Source organism: Triturus cristatus, chromosome 7 (assembly GCF_964204655.1).
Source record: "Triturus cristatus chromosome 7, aTriCri1.1, whole genome shotgun sequence".
NCBI classification, from domain to species: domain Eukaryota; kingdom Metazoa; phylum Chordata; class Amphibia; order Caudata; family Salamandridae; genus Triturus; species Triturus cristatus.
The window spans coordinates 212,980,507-213,007,618 of NC_140590.1; the positions used below are offsets into that span (position 1 = coordinate 212,980,507).

Consider the following 27,112-nt stretch of genomic DNA (forward strand, 5'->3'; position numbering starts at 1 on the left):
CTCTAAGTTAAGCCCGACTGCTTGTGTGGCAAGCTACCCATGGTCAAGCACAAGATAATTTAGTGACTTTTGGTGGCTCACCCTGCCAGGGATCATGGCTGTTGTTTGACAAGGATTCACACTCCAGTAAACCAACAACCCAATTTCTCACACCAGCACAGTACAATTGTTGTCTTCGGCAGAAGAAAATCATGAGTGTCAAATCAATGAGATTATGAGAAGCTCGTTCAGAGCTGGTTCCAGGGCTTAGAGTGGGTCACTTTGTTCCCAATGGCAAGTTAAGTTGGGTTCCTCAATAGCCCTTCCGCTTTACTGTTGTCAAGTTTGGATGATCTTATTTGTATCAAGTTCTTTCAAATAACCGTCTGCCAACCTACAGCTCTACAAGTGTATCATACAATTTTCTAGGAATAGTACAATCAATTACCTTTCATGCTGTGGCATCCATGGCTCCAATCCCTGTCACCTAAAATTCAGTGCTTTATCAATGTGGTACCGCTGGAATCCGTGACTTCTTTGTTGCAGGTCTGTTACATGACACTTTTTAAAATCTCTATTTTCAGTGGCTATCAGAAAAGAGAAAAGTGGACCCACATTCAAACAAGCAGTGCTGATGCTTGTTTTTCTTTCACAAGCATTGCACATTACTTCATTACCAATAAAAGGGTTTACTTTAGAGAGAACAATTGGCCTATGTGTATGTGCAGCAGAACAGAGTAGATTGCATTTTATGTGGTCAAGACAATAAGCAAAATACTTTTTCCAGATATATAAACCTTCATGAATTGTTTCTAAAACGTTTGGTGAAAAAACACAAGTTAGTTCTTATGCACACCTATGTCTCATGACATATAACATGGCAGTAATCAGTGATATGGAACATGCCCTGAAAAACTGATATGAATAATTTAGCAAAGGAATCACGGTAGTGAAAGAAATTACGTTTTGTGGGCCTCACCTTCGAAAACCATGACAAGGTTTTTACTAAGAGAAGTAGCTTTCCACAAGTAGATTTGTGCAATATTTATCATGGCCCTTTCATTGCTGGGGATTTGTATAAACCTCTGTACTAGAATTATTTAAAATGTGTTGGGATTGGGTTTTTTAAACACATATACCACTTCAGTATCTTTGTGTACCAATAGAACACATTGCGAGTGATGCATTGCTGTTAAAACTGAAGATAAAGTGAAAAATGGGGCAGTAATTACATTTTTGTAGCAAATTTGCTTAAAATGGTGCTTCTGTTTGAAAATGGACACCATTAATCCAAAGTAAACTAACCAGAAATATTTTGCCCTAAATAACTGGAGTCCAGGCCATATTAAATATGTGTGGGTATTTTGAAACTATATAATAATCAAGTAAGGGGGAGAAAGAAGGGCTTGTGACCCACTCAGCTTCTTTTTCTCAAATGTCAAAATATCAGGTAGAGAGTGGATCACTGGTCCTGCAAAAACCAGGGTATGCAGAAACAGTGCGAGGCACCGTTTAAGAAACCCTCATTCACGTTTTTTAGCCGGTGGATTGAAGCGGTATGTTCGATTATCCGCTCTGTGCTTAGCAACGTGACAGCATCATCATTGGGTTACTGAATGCTACCTCCACCTGGAGGTGTTTCCTCTGGTTGTTTCAGTAGTGTTCGTGGAAAGGTGATATGTGAAGTGACATATATTGAAAATAATAAAAGAAACTCGTAAAACCAGTATATACCTTTAATAAAACTGGGTTCAAGATAATTAAAAGTGTTGTGTGTGCACCAATTAGACTGGTTACGGTCTAGTGCACTACAAAAAAGTCCATAAAAAGGTCGACATGTTTCAGCCCTATCTTATGCCCCTAAGGGTCAGGTGGGCTTTCATCAGGACCTAGTAGAGTGAAGGGGACCCTAATTTTGATAAGTCTCCTAGTGAAAAAATGGAAAAGTCGTTCCACAAAAATTGGTCAATTTGAACCTATATTATGAGGAAAAAAAGGGGGGAGGAAGGAAATAAAACAAAAGAAAAGAGAACAAACCGTATTAGGTTTGTATATATACTGTCTAAATGTTCAAAACTTCAAAGCATCATTCGTTGTAGCAACTGAAAAATGGCAATACTTCAATGGTTGATGGCAGAAAAACAAATATCACTCATTTTCGCATGCAATGATGGCAAAATCGACCCTCTTTTTATATAGTAATATGCGCAAGAACACAAGCAAGACCTGACACAACATCCATATTTGTCAAGATTAAAATCCCCTAAGTGCATGCCATCCTAAATGTTTTGAAACTATAGCAAAGATCACTCAATTCTGGCAGAATCACTGGTTATGTGCACATATTTAATGACAAATATGAAACTCCAAAGTATATTGACAATATACAATCTGTGCATTTTTAATTCAGTATGGCCTAAGGAGCTCATAAGTGGAAATCAGACGTATCACGTCTTGAATGGCTACAAAACTACATACACAGGAGGCAGAGGCAAGATGGCGGCTGACTAATACGGCCGTTCTGCTGCTCCCTGACGATGACTACTGATTAGACGCATTGTAGCGGCAAAAACATGGATAAAGTATGCGGAGTATAGCGCAGAGTTTATCGCATTAACAGAAGTAAATACTTTCTAAGGAAAAGAAATGGAAGTAGCAGAAAAAGAAAAATTAAATGAACAAGTGAACAACCAAACAAAGTGGCTGCCGGGCGAGAATGGATACGGTGTTCTCGGCGTTCTCGTACCTTGGATTTTGTCCTGGCCCCACCCTATGTGGAGTAGTGCTCTGCCGGGTAGAGCTGGTGAAGACTCTTTCAGCGTGTCTGGCGGCTTTGGCGTCCGATGGACCCGAGAGGGATCATCGCTCGTGGTGTTCCGATTCTCGCTGGACGTGCTCTGCAGCTATGGCCCCGAAGATTCCTGCTGGGATGGGTGCAAAAGGGAAGACGCGTTCTGGAGCAAACACTGCCGTATCCCCTAAGGCGGCTACATCTACAGATTTTCATCTTAAGCCAGCGGTAAAGAAGCGAAACTCCATCACGATAAGTGCACAGTTGAAAATAGATGAAAAGAAAACCCGGAATGGAGCGCATTTGCAAGCTGAACCTACTGTTTTGGAACTGGTACGAGCAACACAAGGATTGAAGCATACACAGCAGCAGAAGAATTCAGCAGGTGAGCAATACCAGGCAGGGGGTAACACGGATAGAAGGGATGGAGCTGGGGGGGTGGATGGTTTGATTCACTTAGTATCAGATGAAAATCGGATTGAAAATACAATTGCTAGGGTTGTTAGTAATGAAACATGTTAATCTAGTTCACATATTCAACCTCCACCCCCCCTGTTCCCCCCCTGCCTGCAACCTGAGATACGAGCTCCTAATGAGATAATACCTGAACCAGGACTCCAGGCAAATTATTCCACATCAGATTCCACTATTCTCACTAACACCAGTGGAATTGCTATGGCAGTGGGTCATAAACATGCGACATCTTCTAATCACAACGAGCAAGATTTCTACTCTCTTTCTGATGGCATTTGGTCAGTATCCGGCTCAGCTTCCGAGTCACTTGAGGATTCCAGCGAAGAAAATTCAGATACAGGGAAAAGAAATATGATGGCTACAATGCGCAAAGCTGTTAGAGAGAGAAACCATCCCAGCCCACAGAAAAAAACCTGAGATGGGACTATCTGGAAGCAGATTTGCTTAATACAAACGCATCACCATCAGCTAAAGGAGAGACTGTCTCCCTTTCTGTACCACTGACACTGGATACAGTTATTCAATGCATACTCTCTCACCGGGAAGAGACGCGCCAGGACAGAAAACGTGCACAGAATACAATGCGAAAGATCCAAGGGGCAGACAGAAAAGTTGCAAAATCATGTGTGGCTATTAATGAACGCCTCATAACTCTTGAAGCTCGGACTGAAGCACTGGAAAATGAGGTCGCAACTATGCGAACGAACACCTCGACACATGACGCGCAGTTAACTGTTATACAATGGAAGCTTGAGGATAATGAAAATAGACAATGTCGAAATAACCTACGTGTCTTAGGTGTGTCAGAGGGAAAGGAAGGGTCGACACCCTAGCCAAGGCATTCCCAGACTTGCAGGGATGGAATTGGAATCTGGAAGTTCAAAGAGCCCATCGTGTCCCTTTTAATCTCAAGACGCCCGCAAAACCTCACGCAAAACCTCGTGCCATACTTGTCTATCTTGGCAATTTTTTACTTAGACAGGCTATTTACGATAAAGCGAAATCATCAACAAAACGCAGTGGTGGAGATTATTTCTTTTTTGTTCAACCGGACTTCTGCCATTTCACGGTAGAGAGACGATGGCGTCTTCGAGAAATGATAAAACCAGTGCAAGATCGAGGGGGACAGGCATATTTACTACATCCTGCTCGTCTAAAAATAATAAAAGGCGAACACGTCTGTTTTTTTACCTCAGAAATCAAAGTGAAGGAGTACTTGGAGAAATGGGATGAGAAACCGTAGAGTGATTGACTTAAGAGACTAAATTCTAAGCGATCCAGCATCTTTTTATTTTATTTTTATTTTTTTGACATCCCGCTGTGAGACTTCGAAAATCTCTATTTTGCCAGCTAGCTTAAACTCTTGAGTCAGGGAGCAGCAATCATCGCAATCAGACTGCCAGCAGTCTGAATGCCTCTCTATATGGGAAGGGTGGTTGGGGGGAATGTGGGGGGGGTGCATGGGCACAGATATTGGGAGGGTGAGGGAGGGGAGGGGTAAGGATTTTGGGTGGAAGGGTAATGGGGAAGGGGAGAAAAGAGGTGAATTTTTTTTGGGAGAGGATATAATAGAAAAGAAACTTGAAATCGCAACTTACCAGAGGCAAGGGCAGCTAAGGCAGAGGAAGCTAAATTGTTTAAAATACTAAGATTATTATTTGCTCAGTCAATGAAGGTGGCCTTAACGATAAATTAAAACGTGTGAGAGTCGCGGAAATATTAAGAAGCTTCAATCCTGATATAATATGTCAACAAGAGACACATATCCCCTGGGGGAACCGTGATATGCTTGCTATAGGAGGATATAATCTCATAGCTTGTTCTACACAAACCTCAACTATTAGAGGGATCACAATCCACATGAAAAGCCGTCTTGGAATAGCCATGCGTGCATTCGGAGATAAAGCAGGGAGATGGGCTATGGCGCAACTTCCTATGGTATTCACAGTCTGTACAATATATGGGTCAAATGCAGATGACCCACAGATTTTCAATAATATAGAAGCTGAGGCAGCATCATTGCCGGGCCCGTTCATATTCTGTGGGGACCTGAACATCCATTATGAGAAGGGGTGTGGTGATACTCAGAAATATTGGGGGAAAAACCCCACATACATCAAGCACGTTCGACTCTTCAAACTAGCTATGATTTGCAAGATGTTTGGGGGGTGAAACATCCAATAGATCCAGGCTATACATACTACTCAAATCCCCATAAAAAAAATTCTAGGCTTGATTATTTTCTGGTGTCATCTTGTTTGATTCCAAATGTAGACATTAAAAAACTACCCAAACTATTTTCAGATCACAATCCTCTGATAATGGATTTGATACTATTAAAGCTAGATCATCCACAAGCAAAATTGACATTTGATAGATCACTATTACTCAATGATGTTTATATTGAATATATTAAGAAATGGGTTATAGAATACTATGCGATTAACCAATATAGCTCTTCACGAAATATAGTTTGGGATAGTTTTAAAGCTGGTCTTCGTTAGGAAACTATCAGTTTTGTTGGAAATACTAGAAAACAAGAAAAGAAGGAAATTAACACGCTTATAATCAAACTAGGAGAACTGGAAAAAGAATATACAGAAGTAGTCAAACAGAATCAAGATGATGAAGGAATAGTATTATGTCAAAGGATAGCAATTATTAAAAGTGAAATAAATAATCACTATACTAAGAAGGCGGCTGCTATCTACCAAGCACTTAAATCTGAGGGGTATGAATATGGTGAGACCATTGGTAAAGTTCTTGCTCTACGAACCAAGCAGAAGATAGCCAGGAATAACATTATGGAAATTAAGGGATCGGATAGTGTAGTATATACAGAAAAGAAAAGCATTATTAAAGTCTTTGAGAAATTTTATGAAGATTTATATCCTCAAGGCAATATTGATCCCATGTCAGCTAATGACACTGAACGTATTTTTGGTAATCAACTAAGGCTCAGTGAAGAAATGAGACAAGAATTAGACAAGGAAATAACTAAGGAAGAGGTTCTCTCCGCCATGCAATCTATGGCTTCAGGGAAGGCAGCAGGCCCAGATAGCATTCCACTGGAACTCTATAAGATAATTCAAGCAGAAATACCTCCTATATTGTTAGATCTATTTTTGGGGATACAAAATAATGGGATACCGCCGGAGTCTTGGCAAAGAGCGGATATTGTGGTTTTTAAAAAAAAAGGGAAACCGGCTGATAATCCTGCTTCATATAGACCTATATCCCTTATGAACACTAATACAAAATTGTATTCCAAAATTTTAGCCGCCAGATTAGGGAAGAGCATAGCTGATCTTGTCTCCCCATGGCAACAAAGTTTTATACCAACAAGAGGTACAACAGACCATATTCGAAGTGTTATAGCCTTATTAGATATTACAGAGACAACTGGAGAGAAGATGGCTATGATCCTCCTGGACGCGAAGAAGGCGTTTGACCGGGTGGCATGGCAATATTTATGGACAACAATGACACAGAGAGGCTTTTGGCCTGGTATTTTAACAGCTGTACAAGCAATGTACTATCGGCCATACGCCAGATTAAATATAATGGGGCAAGAATCAATCTAAATAAAGATTGCAAGGGGGACGAGACAGGGGTGCCCCTGTTCTCCAATACTGTTTGCCCTATAGTTTGACATCTTTATAGAGCAAATTCTTCAAGATCGGACTATTATCCCGATTAAGTGTAACGGCCATGAGACAAAAATACTCACTTATGCCGATGACCTGGCAATAGTAACAAGGGACCCAGAGAAAACAATCGAACAAATCCAGAAACTGGCTGATGAATACGGTCGGAAATCAGGATATCTGCTAAATGCAGGGAAAACTCAGATTCTATGTAATACCAAAACTCTATGTAGTGATTCACGAAGATCCACCGAGGTAACTTATCTAGGTATTAAGATCACTAATAATATTGAAAATATATGGAAGATAAATATAATGCCAATAATTAGTAAGATAAGTGAAGATCGTCAACGACTAGATAGACTACACTTGTCACTCATAGGACGATGTAATATTTTAAAAATGATTATGTTACCTAAAATCTTATATATGTTTAGATCTATTCCTGTGGAAAGTGAGGATTATTTTCTAAAAAAGATAGATAGCATTTTTAGTAGCTTTGCCTGGAAATATTCCAAAGTCCGACGATCTTTCAAATTTCTAACATTGCCATATGATCGAGGAGGATGGTCAGCTCCTAATATTCGGTACTTTTACTATACATGTTTTTTACAACAGATACCTGTCTTAGTTTTACCAGGTATAGGAAATAGACAATGCAATACAGCCGGGAATCTTCCCACAATATATGAATTAGCCATGGGAATCAACGCTCAAAGGGTGCTTCTCCGACAAATCGAGCCAAGTTACTATAAAAAAACCAAATTTAAGATTATGATAACAATTTGGAAACTTTGGAAAATGATGATGGCCCTTATGAACATCCCTATATATAATAGATACACACCATTATGGTGATCCTCCCTTTTTCCTTCATCAACGTATGATAAATTAGCTATCCACCTGGAAGAAAAGGGAATTCTGAGGGTGGGAGACCTCTATTCGAATGAACAAAAATCATTGTTTTTAGAGCTTCAGAAAAAATATGATATATCAGATAGAACATATTTTAAATTCAGACAGTTTACGAGTTATCTGAATAAAATAAAGCAAAAGGGATTATCTCTGCAAAGGAATGCTTTAATAGAAGTTATCTCACAGTCTCAGACTAGAATTAAAAACATATATAAAATTCTAATAGATACATTTCTGGATGATCTGGAGGTGGTAGAAACCAAATGGGCCCTGAAGACAGGAGATCGTGATACTGATATATATCGCTCCCTGACCTTATCTAATACGATATTTCTTGCTACAAACTTAAAAGTCCAACACTATTATACAATATATGATCTCTATTTTACTCTGGAGAAATTACATCGATGGGGGAAAAGGGAGGACGATAAATGTCCCAGGTATGATCAAGGACCTGCAGATACGATCCACATGTTCTATAGTTGTGTGAAATTAGATCTACTAATAAAACAAATAGAAATGTTCTTGACATCAGCTGTAGAGAACCCTATTAAAATATCTATAACATTAATGTTATTAGGGTGTGATGAGAAGATACAATGCGGTTACAGCAACAGCAAATTTGTCTTTGTTGCTGTGGCTGTAATAAGACTTCTCATTGCTACCTACTGGAAAGATCCAGATCCTCCTCGATTTCAAGCATGGATTAATCGACTGTTGGCTATATATCATCTAGAGAAGTCTTTATATAAAATGAGGTAGAGAAATCTGGGCTCCGCTAGAAAAATGGATTATTAGACAAACCAGGGGATAAGAGAAAAAAGATGTAAAGGTCTCTAGATCACAAGATTGGCTGGTAGATGATGTATGTAGAAAGGCTATTTTTCTTAGATTTGGCTATTGATGTTTGTCTATATATCTCTTCTTTTCGTTTTATGTTTCTATAATGTAAGTACACATGAAAAATGGAGCCATAAGCTCTCGCCTAAATGGATGCTCAAGGTTAAGTCATGTATGAAATAGTATGAATTTTTCATTTTGTATGTCCTCTCCAAATATAAAAAAAAAAAAATAATAAAAAAATAAAAAAAAGAATGGCTACAAAACGCCAAATTTGAAGATTGTCAGATTCTTAGCAATCTATTTTCCAACACATTTTAATTCCCTTTAGTTTCCCTCAAACAGAGACAGATCTTTGCCAAGGCCTGACCACATTGTGTTTGGAATGTTTATTGGGAAACAACATCGTCATACAAAAATATGGAGTCAAGAATATCAGGATATCAAAAATATCATTGACAGGAAAATCAAAGGGACATTTTTTGTTTTTAGTGTTTTTTATATCTTTGCAAAAAATATCAATATACTAAATATCATTGTATGTAGAATTTTTTGTAAGTGTCAATTATTTTCTAAATTATTAGAGTGTGTTTTATTGCATCAGTTTATCATTTCTTTTATTCGTGTTTTAGTAAGATAATTTTTTAGTTATGAAATTGCTGACATTTTTATTTTTTGTTGTATTAATGAATATAAATAATTGCTCAACTTTTTTTACTAGTGGGATATTGGTATTTTATGGGGACAAGGGCGGGATTTTCTTTTTTTTAAATGAAAAGTTTAAATAAAATGTTATGTTAATAATTTAGAAGATAGGCACATTAATATTTTTCAATTTTTATACATTTATATTTTTTATATATTTTAATTTCATAATAATTAAGATATTCTCTTGGTATTGAAAGGAATAAAAAATATAAACTTTTAAAAGAAATTACATTTTAAAGTAAATATTTATGAATGTTTTTATGTAAAGTTTTAACAATTTATCATTGTTTTTCAAATTGTAGAAATATTTTTTCTAAAAATTGAATTTTATGTAATCATTTTTATATACTATAATTTATGATTTAAAGTTAAGGAATGGTAGAAATAGTAATAAAATATTTGTTTTATATTTATTTTAACATTTAAATATGTATATATAGGTTTGTAATTTTGGTTAGTGTGTTTATTGATTTAATGTTATTCAGTTTAACAGTAAATAAATGTGTATGAGTATGGAGTATGGATTGCGTGTTTAAATTGTTTATTTAGTTTTACCTTTTTTGTAATGTTTTATGTTCAAATAGGGGTAGATTGGAATGAGAATGGTAAATGTCACCCATTTAGTGCCCAGCCCCTTCTCTCAATATGGCTATATTGGAGTGGGAACAGTAAATGTAACCCCTTAAGTTTCAAACACCTTTCTCAAACTGGTGTAAATTGAAGTCGGAATTGTAAATGTCACATCTTTTGTGCCCAACACTTTTCCCAGGATGGTGTAAATTGGAGTGTGAATAGTAAATGTCACTCCTTTATTGCCCAACACCTTCCCCAAATTGGTTGAGGTTAGAGTGGGAAGAGTAAATGTCACCCCTTTAGTGTCTAACAATTTTTTTAACATGATTTATGTTGGAGTTTGAAAATTTAAACGTATTCTGAAATGTCCTTTTTTACTTTTATTTGTATGTAATATAATACTTTGTGTTGTTTAATTAGTATTCTTGGTGATTAGAAATGTAGTATAAAGGTATTGTATGGTTGTAACCAATAATACACTTAATTTAATATTTTTTGTATAATAAAGACAACACACATTTTTTCTCAGTTTATTTTATGTTTTCAAAGTTTATTTATTGTATATTGTTACATATTTAGTCATGTATATATATTGTCTTATAAAATAAACATTTATAAAAAAGTTAAATAAATAAAACATCTAGTTATTTTTGATCATTTCAAAAACATGCAATTGATATTTAAATATTATTTTATGCTGTAATATTTTCAACTTGTATTTTCCATTGATTACCATTTATTAAGTTGTTTTAAATACATATTTTCAGCATCCTTTTAACATACGTTTTTCAGTATATACTAATGGTATGTTGGTTTAGAATGTGTCATAATTTTAAAGACTTTGCTAGGTTACTTATTATTTTATCATATGCTTTTGACTAATATTTCTAAGCAATGTTCTCTTTTATTAATTATAAAGAGTTTGACTTTAAATGGTTGCATGGCATGCATTGTTTTGGTTAGTTTGGAAACTTAATGGGTAATTTGGCTAATTGGTTGCTCCATTTTTAGCTGTTGGCAGCATTGATCTTTTTGTAATGCATCCTTAAATTTGCAGAGTGTAGGTTGGGTTCTGCCTAGTGTGTATTGAAAGGGATTATGCATCCTTTCACTACGTTGATTTTTTTGGTTTCCCGTGCCAAGGTCTGACATAGACACTCCAGTCGGTGCAGTCTGCCAACCCAAGTGTCTTTGAATTAGTAGGGGCTAAGTTTGTCTTCATTTTGTTGGTAGAAAAGGTCTTTCTATAAGTAAATTGTAATGGTTGACTACTTTCTGGGACAGGGACATATGCTATTGCTATAATTTATTTTGAAATTCAAAGACAAATTGGCTGTTTGTAGAATATTCTGCACTATGGCCCTGATTACGAGTTTGGCGGTCCGACCACCTGACCGCTGCGTCAGTGGCCTCCAAGGCATCACAGTGCCGGCGGTCTACCACTCTCATATTACGAGCTGTGTAGTCTGAAATGCTGACTTCTGCAACGGCGCTATTCCCACTGGAACCGTGGTGGTCTGCAATGCTGGCATTGCATCCTGTGATGCCATCAGGGCCACAGTGTACCCGCCAAGCATATGATGACTACACAGTTGTGCTGGCGTTCTTTCAGTGGCAGTTACCCAACGGCGGTAGGCGCAGCGATACGTGTGCAAGCAATCACCACAACAGTTAGCACTGGAGGGATTAAAAAACTACAAAACCAATGTGCTCTTGCCGAGTGGACACACCTGCAAATCACACTATAAAACCCACCCCATCCCTGACCTGGATCCTTTGCTTCTCACCTACAGCACAGAAGATAGGAGACATCATTGTGACTCAAGACATGCCCCTTATTTCTTTCATCTCACCACTTAGCACCCTCTACCAGCTGTAATTTTAGTTTTGCAAATTCTTACTTGTATCACGTGTTTGTTTTTCCTTTCATACTGTCTCTCACAATTTTTTAATCATGCCTGGCCAAAAAAAACACTGTTGCCTGAGGCTGAGTTGAAAGTCATGGTGGATGAAATCATTAGAGTAGAGCCCGAACTTTTTGGTTCCAAGCCCAGCATACTCCTCACAGTAGGAAAACGGAAATGTGGGACAGGATAGCCAAAGCAGCGGATGCTGTTAGTACCACCCTGCCCACACAGAACAATATTAGGAGGAGGTGAACTGACGTCATGTTGAGGGTGCGTACCCGGTACAACAGCCACCACCTAGAGGCCCAAGGACTGGTGGTGGCCCTCCCAGTGCCCAATTACAATTCTTTCCCTGGGATGGGAACGTTTTGGCCATCCTGCATTCTGAGGGCTTGACAAGAATAGCTGGGAGAGTAAACTCTGGTAAGTTACACTTAAATAAATGTCACAATATCACAATGTCCTGTTTGATCTCAACTCTGCTTTTTCTATTGTGTTGTCTGTCTACTTTCCTAACATGCGATATTCAAAGTATCAGAGATGTTGGTTTGAATGTGTTAATGTGTACTGTTGCATATACAAGCACATGTATCAAACTCCATGACATGCCACATGTTGGAATGGTGTCTGTAAGTAGATTACCATAAACACATCATTCCAGGACCCATGGTATGTGTGAATATGTAAATGTATGGTCCATCCCAAATTCATGAAGCCAACAGGTATGGTACACTAACCGTTTATCAAGTGTCGGAAAAGTGAGATTGACATGACTACAACTACAATGAGGCCTGTGACTGTAACTCTAACCAAGATGCTAGACTTCTTTTGCTCCTTCTCACTTGTCTGCCATGTCACAACTGATGTTCACACATCATGCAGGTTACCATTTGTCAAGTCTGAGTAAAGTGAGATTGAAGTAGCTACAACTACCGTAAGGCTTTGTGACTGGAACCCTAACAAATATGCTAGACTCCTTTTGCCCATTCTCACTTGTCTGTCATGGCACATCTGAAGTTCACCCATCATGGACTGTGCAATGTACAGGCAATGCTCTACTCAGGTATACGTCTGAATACTTTGCTTGATGGTGTCTTGGTCTCATTAACAGAAAATATTTATCGCATGAGTGACACCCTGACAACTGTGTACCCCTAATATATGTAAGCCATGAAGGAAACTCAGCGGATTAGCAGTGGCAGCTGACTCCTTAACTCTGCACACCACACATGATAAACAGTGCTAAATATACAACTAAGCTGTGTTGCCTGTATTATACACAACTGGGCCTTGGAATGGTGAAATACACATGTAATGACTCTACTGTGTTGGGTGAAATGTTTTGGAAATGTCACTCACAGACCTACTCAGACACTCTCACACACACCTACTCAGACACTCATGCACCCACTCACAGACACACTCAGAAACTCTCACACCCACTCACAAACCCACTCAGGCCCTCATGTACCCACTCACAGACCACTCACACACTCTCACAGCCACTCACAGACCCATTCATACTCTCATGCAGCCACTCACAGACCCATTGAGAGACTCACGCATCCACTCACAAACCCACTCAGACACTCATGCACTCGCTTACAGACTGACTCACACACTCATGGAGGCACTCACAAACCCACTCATGCACCCACTCAGACAGTCAAGCACCCACTCACAGACCCAGTGAGATACTTATACAGGCACTCCCAGACCCGCTCACACACCCACTGAAAGATCCACTCAGACACTGTCACAACCACTCACAGACCCACTGAGACACTTAAGCACTCACTCACACACTCACTCTCAAAGGTTACAGGATACAGTTAGGAAATAATTTTTTTTTTAAACCTTCGAAATTCACTTAAGATGAAGTTTACAGGGACGTTATAGTTAGGAAATAATATTAAATATGTAGAAATTCACTAACCCAACAAAGGTCTTGTACAAAATCATTAAAATTCAGCAGTTATAGTTACCTGAGCTAACCATAACTTAATCACCCACAGTGCACTGCTCATACCATCACATATTAAATCACTCATTACATGGTCAGTGACACCACTGATGACATCACATATTCAATGTTTTTGTGTGTAAAATCTCAACCTAACTATAACGTCCCTATGACTTTTGGTTTTTTAGTGGATATATATCTATATGTTTGTAGTTAATGCTCATTTTATTTTGGAGTTGTATTAGTAATATTTTAGTTATATAATTTATTTGCGTGAATAGTAAAGATTTTGTTGATGTAATATATTTTTATTTAATTTAAATATGTGCATTAAGCGTTTTGGATTAGTAATTGTAGTAACAGCACTATTTGCACCAACTCTGGTGAAAAACTACAGCTAATACTCATGGAAGGGTGAACATTGTTCTGCATTTACCATAATGCTAAGCGGCGTATTGTGCTGTGATGAACTTTCTCTTCAAAAAGGCTCCCTTGAGCCAGCGAGCTGACAAGCTTTTGGAAATGCACCTGTGCACCAGTGAGAGGAACTGAGACCTGAGATGTCTGTGGCAGCATTCTCAGCAACCCCGGCTGTAATTCATTTTTCTGATTTCTACTTATGAAGGATAAAATACAGAAACACATGTGCCTAGAGATGAACAGCACTATTTGCACCAACTCCGGTGAAAAATTACAGCTAATAATCAAGTAACCACAAATATTTTACTGCATTTACCATACTGCTAAGAGGTGAACTGTGCTGTAATGTTAGTCAGTGTGCTCCCATACCCCTTCTGTTTAAAAAGGTTGCCTTGAGCCAGCCAGTTGTTGGGCTTTTGGAGATGCACCTGTGAGCCAGTGAGAGATACTGAGACTTACCATAATGCTAGGGGGCGAGCTGTGCTGTGATGTGAGTCAGTGTGCTCCCATTCCCCTTTGCCAAAAAGGATGAGGGATTATTAGACCCATTAGGGGAAAACATGTTTGATCCTCATCTTACAGAACATCTCTCATCTCCTCAATGGACACCTACCGATCACTTGGCCCAATATTTGCAATATTGGGTAGGGAGAGAGATGCCTAGATGCAATGAGAGTGTCCAAGACCATCCTTAGAAAATAGCTTACACACCAGAATTGGATTCTAAGATTATGTCATTTTTAAATAAAACTTAAAAATGTCCCTTGGAAAGGCTCAGATAAGGGTCCAAAATGATGTCGGAACAGACTATTGGATGCCTTCGGCCCTTAGACCAAGATGTTTGATTTATGTGAGGTGACATATGTGAACAAAACTAAGATAAATATTGAGGAGTTATGCCAATGAGTTCAGAGAGCACTTTGCATGTTGGGCAATTCTAATGCAACCCAGTGTATTGAAAGGAGAACAAATATTCTCATGAAGATAGACACCAAACTTGCTGACTTGACCACTAAAGAAGCAGGGAGTGAGGCCAATGTTTTATATTTGCAGAAGAATGTTTCAAAGATATGGCTAGATATGTGGGTACCTTCAATTCTATTCAGATTGTATAGGGAGAGATGAGGAAGGTTTTTTGAAGGACCTAGAGAGCGTGTTTGACTTCCCGGCCAAGGTTATGAAATCTACCCAGCTTCCTTCTTACGGGGCTTTAGACCCTCAGGGGGTTACTTTAACCATGGATTTTACCTACAATGACAGAGAGGAAGCAGAAGATTATCTAGGGGTGATAGAAGGACAAGAGGAATAGTGTATGTTTTCAGCAAGACCCTTTATGTGTCCCATTAAAGCTGGGTGGCAGGCTTGCCCACTTTGTAAAATGATGGGTGGAGATAACATCATATCAGTGGGTAAAACAGACAACAAAAGGTTATTAAATAGATTTTAAATGTGTGCCCTTGCAGGTAAAAATTTCAAAGAGACTAAAGGTTTCAAAAGAATTGACACAATTGGTGACTCCGTAAGTGGAAGCACTTGTGTGGAAAAGGGTGCAATAGAGATCTGTTGGAGATACTCAAAAAGATTTGTAAGCAATACATTTTTGGGGGAAAAGAAAGGTGAGGGAATGAAACCGGTGATAAACTTGAGATAGCTAAATGACTGGGTGAAGTCCAACGATTTCAAAATGGAAGGAATTCATCTACTGAGAATTCAACTGATGAAAGGAGATTGGTTGATGTGACTAGATCTAAAAGATGCCTTTTTGACAATACCTATATGTCAAGAACACAGAGATTATCCAAGGTTTCAATGGCAGGGGAGGATATGGAAACTAACTTGTCTCCCATTTAGATTGATGTCAGCTCCATGGTGTTTCACCAAAGTAATGAGACCTGTAATGGCCTGGCTGAGAACAAGGGGTGTACGTCTGATAGTTCATTTAGACAATGTTTTAATACCGAAACCGAATTAGCAGTTCGTGTTTTAGAGGATAATAGTTTTGTTTTGAGTAGGGAGAAGCCATGTCTATTACTGAGTCAGGAAACAATATGTTTAGGTTTTCAGGTATGGATGTTGGAATGTGTATTGAAATGACCAGCAGAAAAGGTGAAAAAGATACGCATGGAAATAAAATTGTGAAGGAGAGCAGTTTAATTTCAGCAGCCATCAATTAATCAATCAATCAGATTTTGTAGCGAGCGCTAATCACCCAGAGGTGTATCCAGACACTGCGTGGGGTTGGGCTACTTGAACAGACAGATTTTGAGCCCACTCCTGAACTCGGTGAGGGATGTAGAGGTTCGGAGTTGGATGGGGAGGTTGTTCCAGGCCTTGGAAGTGAGGTGGGAGAAGGAGTATCCTCCAGCTCGAGTACGATAGACGCGGGGGACAGGAGGAGGGTCAGGGAGGCAGGCCGCAGATGTCTGGAGGGCTGGTGGAAGGTCAGGAGGTTGTTTAGGTGTTCTGATCCCATGTTGTTGAGAGCTTTGTAGGCATGCATGAACTGCTTGCAGTGGAATCTCTTCTTGATGGGGAGCCAGTGCAGGCTTCAGAGGAGGAGGTGATGTTAGATCGTCTGGGCGGGTCCAGGATGATTCTTGCTGCTGCATTCTGGATTGTTTGGAGGTGCTTGAGGAGGAGGGTGGTGATTCGGCTTAGAGGGTGTTCCCATAGTAAAGTCGACTGCTGATAAGGGTTTGTGTGACAGTTCTTCTGGTGTTGGTTGGGATCCATCTGAAGCCTTTACAGGGCATTCTGAGGGAGTTGAAGCAGGTGAAGGCAACAGAGTTTACCTGTCATCTTATGGGGAGCTCACTGTCGAGGATGATATCTAGGTTGCGGGCTTGGATGGTGGGGGTGGGTGCTGGTCTGAGGGCAGAGGGCCACCAGGAGTCATCCCAAAATGAGAAGAGTCTTCCGAAGAGGAGAACTTTGGTTTTGTCAGTGTTGATTTTGAGGCAGTTGGCTGTCTTCCAGTCGGCAACATCTGTCATGGTGTTCTGGAAGTTTGCTCGCGTGGTGTTACTGTCTTCAGTGAGGGAGAGAATGAGTTGGGTATCGTCCGCGTAGGAGATGATGTTTGGACCATGGCTGTGAGTAATGGGGGCCAGCGGAGTCATATAGATGTTGAACAGAGTGGGGAGTGAGGAGTGAGGAGCCCTGGGGTACACCAGAGATGATGCTCTTGGGGTCAGAGATGTATGGCGGGATTCAGATTCTTTGAGTGCCTCCAGTGAGAAAAGAGGATAGTATTGCCATAGATGCCGATGTAGTGAAGGCTTTGGCTGAGATGGTGGTGGGAGACTGTGTCAAAGGCCACTGACGGGTCAAGGAGGATCAGGGCTGCTGACACACAGTAGTTGGGATGGCTCTGATATCATCCGTGGCGGCTATTAGGCTGGTTTCTGTGCTGTGGTTTGATCGGAAACCGAATTGGGAGGGGTCGAGCAAGTGGTGGAATTCCAGGTAGTAGGTGACCTGGCAGTTGATGACTTTCTCCAGTACTTTGGCCGGGAAGGGTAGGAGCGAGATGGGGTGTTACTTCTTGAGGTTGGATGGGTCCACTGTGGGATTCTTCAGAAGTGGTTTGACTTTGGCATGCTTTCAGATTTCTGGGAATGTGGCGGACCTAAAGGCTGAGTTGATGATGCTTGTGAGCGGGGGTCTGATTTCTTTGGGTCTGAGGTTGAAGGCGTGGTGGTGCAGGGGCCGGTCGGGTCTCCGGACTGAATGAAGGAAATGATGGATGTTGTACTTTCGGTGCCGAGAGATGTTCAGTCAGTCAGGAATGAGGGCAGAAGGATGGTGTGAGGAGCGGGGAGGTCCGGTTGCAGCGGTTGAGATACAAAGTTCTTGTCGATGTTGCCAATTTCAGTGTGGAAAAAGTCGACAAGTAAGCTGCAGCGGGACTGGGAGCGCTGGATTTTATTTTTGATGGGGACTGGGGAGGAGAATACTCTGATGATATCGGAATTGTTTTTTGGTGCGGTTGGTGGACTGGAGTCGGTGGGGAGTGTAGCTTTCTTTGCTTTTCTGATGGCGTGGTGGTAGGATTTGAGGGATGTCTTGAAAACTGTGCGGTCGCCAGGTTCTTTGCTGCTGCGTCAGCATATCTCTAGAAGTTTGCATTTTTGGATTTTCTGATTTGACTTTGGGGTGAACCAATTGGTGTGCTTGTTGGTTCTTCTGTTGCTGAAGGTTTCGATGGGATCAATGGAGTTGGTGCTAGTGGTGAACCATTTGGATAGGTGGACTGCAGCTTGATTGACAGCATTGGATATGTGAAGGGTCGAGGGGTTGAGGGTGGTCATCCATTGGGATTCAATAATGGTAGTGGGGGGCTGGTGGCCTGTCGGTTGAGAGCAATGGTGAAATGGACGATGCTGTGGTCCGTCCAGGTGAGCTTGGTTGTGTGGCTGAAACATATTTTATCATTGGGCGTGAAGATGGGGTCATGGGTGTGGCCTGCGGTGTACGTGGAGTTGGGGATATCTTTTGAGGCCCAGGTTGTCCATGGACTCCAGCAGGGAAGCCGAGGAAGAGGTAATGTCTGGATTCCAATGGGAGGACGATGATGATTTCGGGAAAGAAGTTGCAGAAGTGGGTCAGAGTCCTGGTTGTCTGTAGGTGAGGGTACCTCTGACGGTTGAGTGGGTGTTGGCTTGGAGGTGGAAGTTGAAATGATCCTGATAAAGTAGTACCCAACAGGAATAGGCCAAATTTGACTATGTGAAAACCACATTATTTCCAGAACTAAATTGATCAATCAAATATCAAATTCTGTTTCATGAGGCAATTGATAAACTCAGCTTTCAATACCTGTATTAGTAATACCTTAAATTCCTTTAGCATATTTACATTAAGGGCCACATGTACAAACCTTTTCACTGGTCACAAATGGGTGATTTGCATAATCGGCCCATTTACAAATGCGAAAATGCTTTTTGGCATGTGCAAAGCACAAACAGCGATTCAGTAACATGTCACCCAATCGCAAGTTGGGTTTTGCGATTCGGTATTAGGAAGGGGCATGTTAAGGGAGTCCCTTCCTAATAGATTCTTGTAGTGTCATGTATGAATGTCTTGCGTCTGAAATGCAGTCTCAAAACATTCAAATTTTACTGCCTACTTCAGGTAGGTGGCAACCCAGTCGCAAACTGCAATAGTTCCCCAGTGAACCCCTTCTGTTTGTGAATGGTTGCAGAAATGTTTTTTAAGAGCAGTCAGCAATACCTACCCTTAAAAAATGAAACTGAAACATTTAATTTTTCTTTTTGAAATGCATCCTGTTTTTCTTTAGGGAAAACAGGCTGCATTAAAAAAAAAAAGGTTGTTCTCTTTAAAAGCAAACACAGACATGGCGGTCTGCTGTCACCATCTCTTTTACCGTTTTAGTGATTCCCAATGGGTCGCAAATTCTGACCATACTGATGAATATTAATGAGGTTGGTCAATTGCGACCCCATTAGGAATCACTAAATGTGCCAAGGGCACATTCGTACATAGATTTTTGAAATTCGCTATTAGGAACTGGCAAAATAAAGCCTAAATACATGTGGCCCCCAATCACAAAAAGCACAAAGAGAGTAATGGTTGCTTTCCCCATACAGAGTGCATGCATGTATGTTTTTCTAAAATTTTTTGCTAATTCATTGGCATTCTGTAACAATGCCTCATGCCAAATATTTGAAAAAATGTTTTTTCCTATTTTCCTCTGCTTCATGCTATCTGGAGTTTGCATTATTTACCCTTATATGATAGACCCACGTGTATATTTTTTATGCAGTACTGCTATCAGATTTTTTACATACTTGGTCCAGACCACAAAACATGTTGTTCTACTTCGATAAACAGATATGCACTGCATAGGCTGAACTCATAATGGACTAGTCAGCTCATTTTTAGGTCAAGCATTCGAGACCTCTTGTAAATACTTTAATATATACTTATATTTGTATGTACTTTGTGGGCTCTGGAGATCAGCCCTAGGACTTGTCTGCTTCCGCTTAGGGACTTTTTTTTTCTTTTCAACTGTCTCTATTTAACTGTCTTAATAGAAAACGACCAGCAGAGGTCAGTAAAATAGCAGGATTGCTTTCTGCTTAGGGACTTTCTTTTTTTTATTATTCTGGCAACTGCCTCTATTCAACTTTCTTGCTAGAAAACAACCAGCAGAGGTCGGTAAAATACCAGAATCACTTTAGCATTCTCCAGATTCCGCTCCATAGAAATTGTCTTCCACGAGCACCCGTAGACAACAATATAATTTTCAAATCTTGTTTTTTCAGTGATATGACCACCGAAGGACCTGATTTTATATTAAAAACAGAGCTTTGGACTATACCATTTCCCGTTGAAAGGCAATTTTTCTCTCCATGTATTCCCATACCTGGTGTGTCAGTTTGGTAGATATATTCCCTCCATGTTAAAGAACAGTAGATTTTTCAACACACAGGCTAATGTGCTTCATAGCTAAATACATATAATGTCCCAAAGGCGAGACCGATTGCATTGCAAATGCTTGCTGTAAACACTGCAGACAGCTGTATGAAAATAAAACAAAGTAACAAATAAGTAGGGCTTGTGTACCTCTGATGTCCTTAGTCCTCAGTTCCAGCGCTAGCAGCACTTGAACAGGACTTGTTTACCGGGAGGCTCGCATTCATTGCAATCTGATCGGACAAATTACTAAATCCGCCCGGCACCTGAATCCCTGAGGTCCCGGTAAAATGATTTAAGATCGTTTCCCAAGCCTCCTGCAATGACAAAGGGCCCTACTTTGAAGCAGTAACTTGCATTTGATTCTCTCGTGATCAGTAAAAATCTAAAATTCTACCTTATATCTACACTGACAATTATAGATGCTCATTTTTGTCCTGAAGATGAACTCAACTAACTGAGTTCGAAACGTCGTCGACCGCTCACAACATGAACCCCTCATATTAAGTCTAAAAGAAAGTGGTTCAATTCCTGTTGTCAATGCGATGTTTTCTTTTAAAGTTCACTTTCACCGTTTTTGTCACGCTTACTGTCACTGAATATGTGAGCATCTGAATTTATTTCATTGTATAATAAATATCTGTTATACCTTGACCTTCTTGTCCCTGTTCTATATTAACTATCACTCTCTCTTTTCAAAATTTATTTTAAAAAACCTTTATTTAAACGTTTACCTTTTAAAGGTTTTCCTATCCTGGACCTTTTAGGCCATTTAGAACCATTGTGTCTCTCTTCACTTAGTCCTAGGGACTGCACGGCTAAGTTCTTCACAGATCTATATAAACCGAATGTTAGAATTTTGTCTTTTCTTAATATACAATAGATGCGCCAAAAGGAACGTCCGTTTTTTCTGCAAGGAGTGTTGTGATTGGAGAAAGTTTGACTTTGAAATGCTGGACTGGGAGCAGTAACCCACCCGTGACTCACTATCACTGGTACAAAGATGGGATTCGGAACATGAACACATCAGAAATGACATTCCATGTTGCGAAAATGTCAGCTGCTGATTCCGGAAACTACTCCTGTGTAGCTCACAATATACTTGGCACGGATTTCTCTTTACCAGCCACCATCACAGCAGTCAGTGAGTATGCAATATTTCTATACGATCCTAATATTTTATACTCTCTCTACTTTATATTTTATAATGTTGTGTTATTTTAGCTAATTCTACAAGGACAAGTTTGTCACTAGTTTCTGGATGGAGCAATTGACCTTGGTAGCATGAAGATAGGAATTCCCACAAACACAGAACCGTAATTCGGAAAGATATCCCACCAGATCATAACTTTCAAAATCTAAAGACATGTAGCAACATTTTTTTTTAAAGTGTTTCACTGGCATATTTCTGCACACTTACATAAAATACCATCCCATCAATATATATTTTATATCATGCCCTCCCCATCCCAGGATTTGGGTTTCAAGGGGTCGGTTTCAGGTTACTTGGACTTATATTGGTAGTCACATTTTCATAGCCACTCACATCGTTCCCATCCACGCGTAGGATGCTTCTAACTAACCCTGGGCGTAGTTCGTGAAGTAGCGCTACGCGTAGATACGCAAAGTGCACTTCGCACTACACGAGCTACCCGTAGCACTTCGCAAACTGAGTAGTACCCTGTTCGCACTGTGCAAGATGACGTTTTCAATGATTGCACAGTGCGGAGAAGCATCCGGCACTGTGCAATCATTGAAAACGGCATCTTGCACAGTGCGAGCTGTAGTTTTCTGCCGCTCGTGTAGATTTTTACTCGAGCGGCAGCTTTCACAACGCGGACGGGTAGCACGCGACCACTCGCAATGTGAAACTTGACCTCCCCACGTTGAGAATCTCGCCAGGAGGTTTATTTTCCGCACTCGCGATCGCCAACTTGATGTTGCTGATCGCGAACGAGGAAAAAGTCTCGCCGGGGTGTCATTTTGCTTGCTCGCGGTGCCAACTTGACGTTGAGGACCGCGAGCAAGCAAAAAATGACCGCTGCACTACGCAACGCTACGCGTGTTTGCACTGTGCTACGTGCAATTTGCATAGTGCGAAGTAGCGCAAACTTCTCAAACTACGCGAGCGTAGCGTAGTGCTTTGCCCAGGGTTACTTCTAAACATAATGTGCAGTATCAAGACCTGTTACATACATGTATTGAGATAAAAAAGCAATGAAAACAATAGGGTAACCAACATTTCAAGCTGCGGGTTCCAGCGGGCTATCATCCAGTGACTCTAATCAGGAAAGTGGTCAGGGGACAGGGGTCAGAGAGGTCCTTCCAAGCAAAAGCACATTCGTACAGCATAGGGGCACACACACACTCATTGCATCCAGCAGCAGCCTATTCAAGGCACAGGTCCACGTGGCTGCCAGTGTTTGACCATAACGGCATCCATCTCCGTGGTCCCAGCTATAACCCCACGTTTACGTCTAGTCAACCACCTAAGACCCAGAGCCTGAGCTCACCAAAAGATAGCCCTCAAAAGGCTCTCTGTGTTCTCAACGGCATCCAGCACCTCTGTCTAGAGGGGTGCTATTGGTCTCCTCCTCACCCTCGTGCTTCCTACCTGCGGAGTGCCAGGTCTTCCACCCGGGCCCATTCCCTGACAGCGACCTCCCACCTGGCTATCACCGGGCCATCCTCTGACTTCCACATCATAGAAATCTACCTCTTGGCTAATTTAAAGGCTAGATCTAGGAAACTATTCACCACTTTCTTGGATGACGGGTGGTAGAAGGATCCCAGCAGGCACACCTCCAAGCTACATGGAATAATGTTGCTGAGTGTTGCATCCTGCCTTTGTACCACTGAGGCCCAAAACAGGAGCACAGAACCCAGTCATATCACACAAAATTGCCTCCACAAGCACGCAACGGGGACACTGTTTAGCCTCCTCCTCCCCACCCCCTATATCACAGTTAGCTTTTTCATGGTGAGATAGGTCTGATGGAGGTAGTTTAATTGGATCACTTTAACCTGGTATTCAGTGACACATTCTGCAGGTATGCCAACATCTTAATCAATTCCCGATCCAACACCTCCCTGCCCAAAATGCCATTCCAGTTTTGCCTAACGGTGATAAAGGGTTTCTGGAACATCTTATTAAGAGCATCATACACATACCGAACAAGGGGGCATATTCACAACAGAATGGAGAAGCGTGGTGTTTCTGGATGGAGCAATTGACCTTGGTAGCATGAAGATAGGAATTCCCACAAACACAGAACCGTAATTCGGAAAGATATCCCACCAGATCATAACTTTCAAAATCTAAAGACATGTAGCAACATTTTTTTTTAAAGTGTTTCACTGGCATATTTCTGCACACTTACATAAAATACCATCCCATCAATATATATTTTATATCATGCCCTCCCCATCCCAGGATTTGGGTTTCAAGGGGTCGGTTTCAGGTTACTTGGACTTATATTGGTAGTCACATTTTCATAGCCACTCACATCGTTCCCATCCACACGTAGGATGCTTCTAACTAACCCTGGGCGTAGTTCGTGAAGTAGCGCTACGCGTAGATACGCAAAGTGCACTTCGCACTACACGAGCTACCCGTAGCACTTCGCAAACTGAGTAGTACCCTGTTCGCACTGTGCAAGATGACGTTTTCAATGATTGCACAGTGCGGAGAAGCATCCGGCACTGTGCAATCATTGAAAACGGCATCTTGCACAGTGCGAGCTGTAGTTTTCTGCCGCTCGTGTAGATTTTTACTCGAGCGGCAGCTTTCACAACGCGGACGGGTAGCACGCGACCACTCGCAATGTGAAACTTGACCTCCCCACGTTGAGAATCTCGCCAGGAGGTTTATTTTCCGCACTCGCGATCGCCAACTTGATGTTGCTGATCGCGAACGAGGAAAAAGTCTCGCCGGGGTGTCATTTTGCTTGCTCGCGGTGCCAACTTGACGTTGAGGACCGCGAGCAAGCAAAAAATGACCGCTGCACTACGCAACGCTACGCGTGTTTGCACTGTGCTACGTGCAATTTGCATAGTGCGAAGTAGCGCAAACTTCTCAAACTACGCGAGCGTAGCGTAGTGCTTTGCCCAGGGTTACTTCTAAACATAATGTGCAGTATCAAGACCTGTTACATACATGTATTGAGATAAAAAAGCAATGAAAACAATAGGGTAACCAACATTTCAAGCTGCGGGTTCCAGCGGGCTATCATCCAGTGACTCTAATCAGGAAAGTGGTCAGGGGACAGGGGTCAGAGAGGTCCTTCCAAGCAAAAGCACATTCGTACAGCATAGGGGCACACACACACTCATTGCATCCAGCAGCAGCCTATTCAAGGCACAGGTCCACGTGGCTGCCAGTGTTTGACCATAACGGCATCCATCTCCGTGGTCCCAGCTATAACCCCACGTTTACGTCTAGTCAACCACCTAAGACCCAGAGCCTGAGCTCACCAAAAGATAGCCCTCAAAAGGCTCTCTGTGTTCTCAACGGCATCCAGCACCTCTGTCTAGAGGGGTGCTATTGGTCTCCTCCTCACCCTCGTGCTTCCTACCTGCGGAGTGCCAGGTCTTCCACCCGGGCCCATTCCCTGACAGCGACCTCCCACCTGGCTATCACCGGGCCATCCTCTGACTTCCACATCATAGAAATCTACCTCTTGGCTAATTTAAAGGCTAGATCTAGGAAACTATTCACCACTTTCTTGGATGACGGGTGGTAGAAGGATCCCAGCAGGCACACCTCCAAGCTACATGGAATAATGTTGCTGAGTGTTGCATCCTGCCTTTGTACCACTGAGGCCCAAAACAGGAGCACAGAACCCAGTCATATCACACAAAATTGCCTCCACAAGCACGCAACGGGGACACTGTTTAGCCTCCTCCTCCCCACCCCCTATATCACAGTTAGCTTTTTCATGGTGAGATAGGTCTGATGGAGGTAGTTTAATTGGATCACTTTAACCTGGTATTCAGTGACACATTCTGCAGGTATGCCAACATCTTAATCAATTCCCGATCCAACACCTCCCTGCCCAAAATGCCATTCCAGTTTTGCCTAACGGTGATAAAGGGTTTCTGGAACATCTTATTAAGAGCATCATACACATACCGAACAAGGGGGCATATTCACAACAGAATGGAGAAGCGTGGTGTTAAGAAAATATTGCTAACACCAGGCTTTGCCATTCTGAAAATCAGGAATGCGCCGTATTGACCAGAATGCGGTGCACCCTTGCGTTTCCCCTAGCGCTCAGTTGTCTAGCGCCAATGCAGGCACCCTTCGTTTTGAAACTTCTATGTGTGCTGCTTAATGCAGCACACATAGAAGTTGCAAAATGGCATTTTTTTATTGATTTTTTTTATATGCAGGAAGGGACACCTTCCTGCACATAAACAATCAAAGGCCTTTTGCTGTTTCTATGTGTGTGCACAACACAGCACACATGGAAACAGCAAAAACGAGTAGAAATAAAGTTTTTCTTATCGTTTCACCTGTTTAAGACTAGGTTTTCCCATCAGAAGAGGGCTGTGATCTGAGATAGTGTGTCCAAGGTTTTCAGTGTGAGAAACAAACTGTCAAATGGGTGTAGAACACAGGAACGTGTCTTGGTAAACATGCAGGGCATAGAGGCCAGTTAATCCCTCTCCTCATTGTGCTGTGTCGCCCAGAGATCCTCAAACCCCCAACTGGTCACCCAGTTCTAAAATTCCTAGGCAAGTCTATGACCAGGAGAACCCGGGAGCGGTGAGGTAGGATCGAGGACAGTGTCAGCCACACAATTAATGTCTCCCCCAAGAATTATGCTCCCTCCTTGGAACAAATGCTGCTGCTCCGACAGGTGAGCCAAGAACAGCAGCTGGTCCTGGTTAGAGGCAATCGCGCATCCAATTTTCAAAGGTTTACCATCTAGCATTCTTTCCACTAAAGCATACCTGACATATCCGTCTGCATGCACCCACGTACCACAACAGTGACGCCTACCCGGATCTAAATCAGGGCTCACTGGGCATAAGAGAAGTACCCCGTGGCATACGCCTGTCCCCTCCAGCGCCAATAAAGTCACTGCGCTTTCTTAGTAGGCCTGGGCGAAGCACTACGCTACGCTCGCGTAGTTTGCGAAGTTCGCGCTACTTCGCACTACGCGAACTGCACGTAGCACAGTGCGAACACGCGTAGCGTAGTGTTGCGTAGTGCTGCGGTCATTTTTTGCTTGCTCGCGGTCCTCAACGTCAAGTTGGCGACCGCGAGCAAGCAAAATGAAATCCTGGCGAGACTTTTTCCTTGTTCGCGATCGCGAGCATGGAAAATAAACCTCCCGGCGAGATTCCCAACGCGAGAAGGTCAGGTTTCTCATTGCGAGGGGTCGCGTATGCTCGCGACCGCTCGCGATGAGAAACTACCAGTTCGCGTTGAGAAAGCTGCAGCTCGAAGAAA

General features: G+C 41.5%; 1 protein-coding gene across 3 annotated transcripts in view; it reads left to right on the forward strand.

Moving 5' to 3' along the window:
* The window catches only part of LOC146809243 (sialoadhesin-like), a 506,671-nt gene that overhangs the window by 412,082 nt on the left and 67,477 nt on the right, over positions 1–27,112 (forward strand). For 2 of the 3 annotated variants that reach the window (XM_085616069.1, XM_085616068.1), the window contains one exon: positions 21,539–21,799. The exons of the other annotated variant lie outside the window; for it this stretch is intronic. In XM_085616069.1, coding sequence (XP_085472195.1) covers positions 21,539–21,799 — 261 coding nt within the window. The remainder of the gene's footprint in view (positions 1–21,538; positions 21,800–27,112) is intronic. 3 annotated transcript variants of the gene reach the window in all.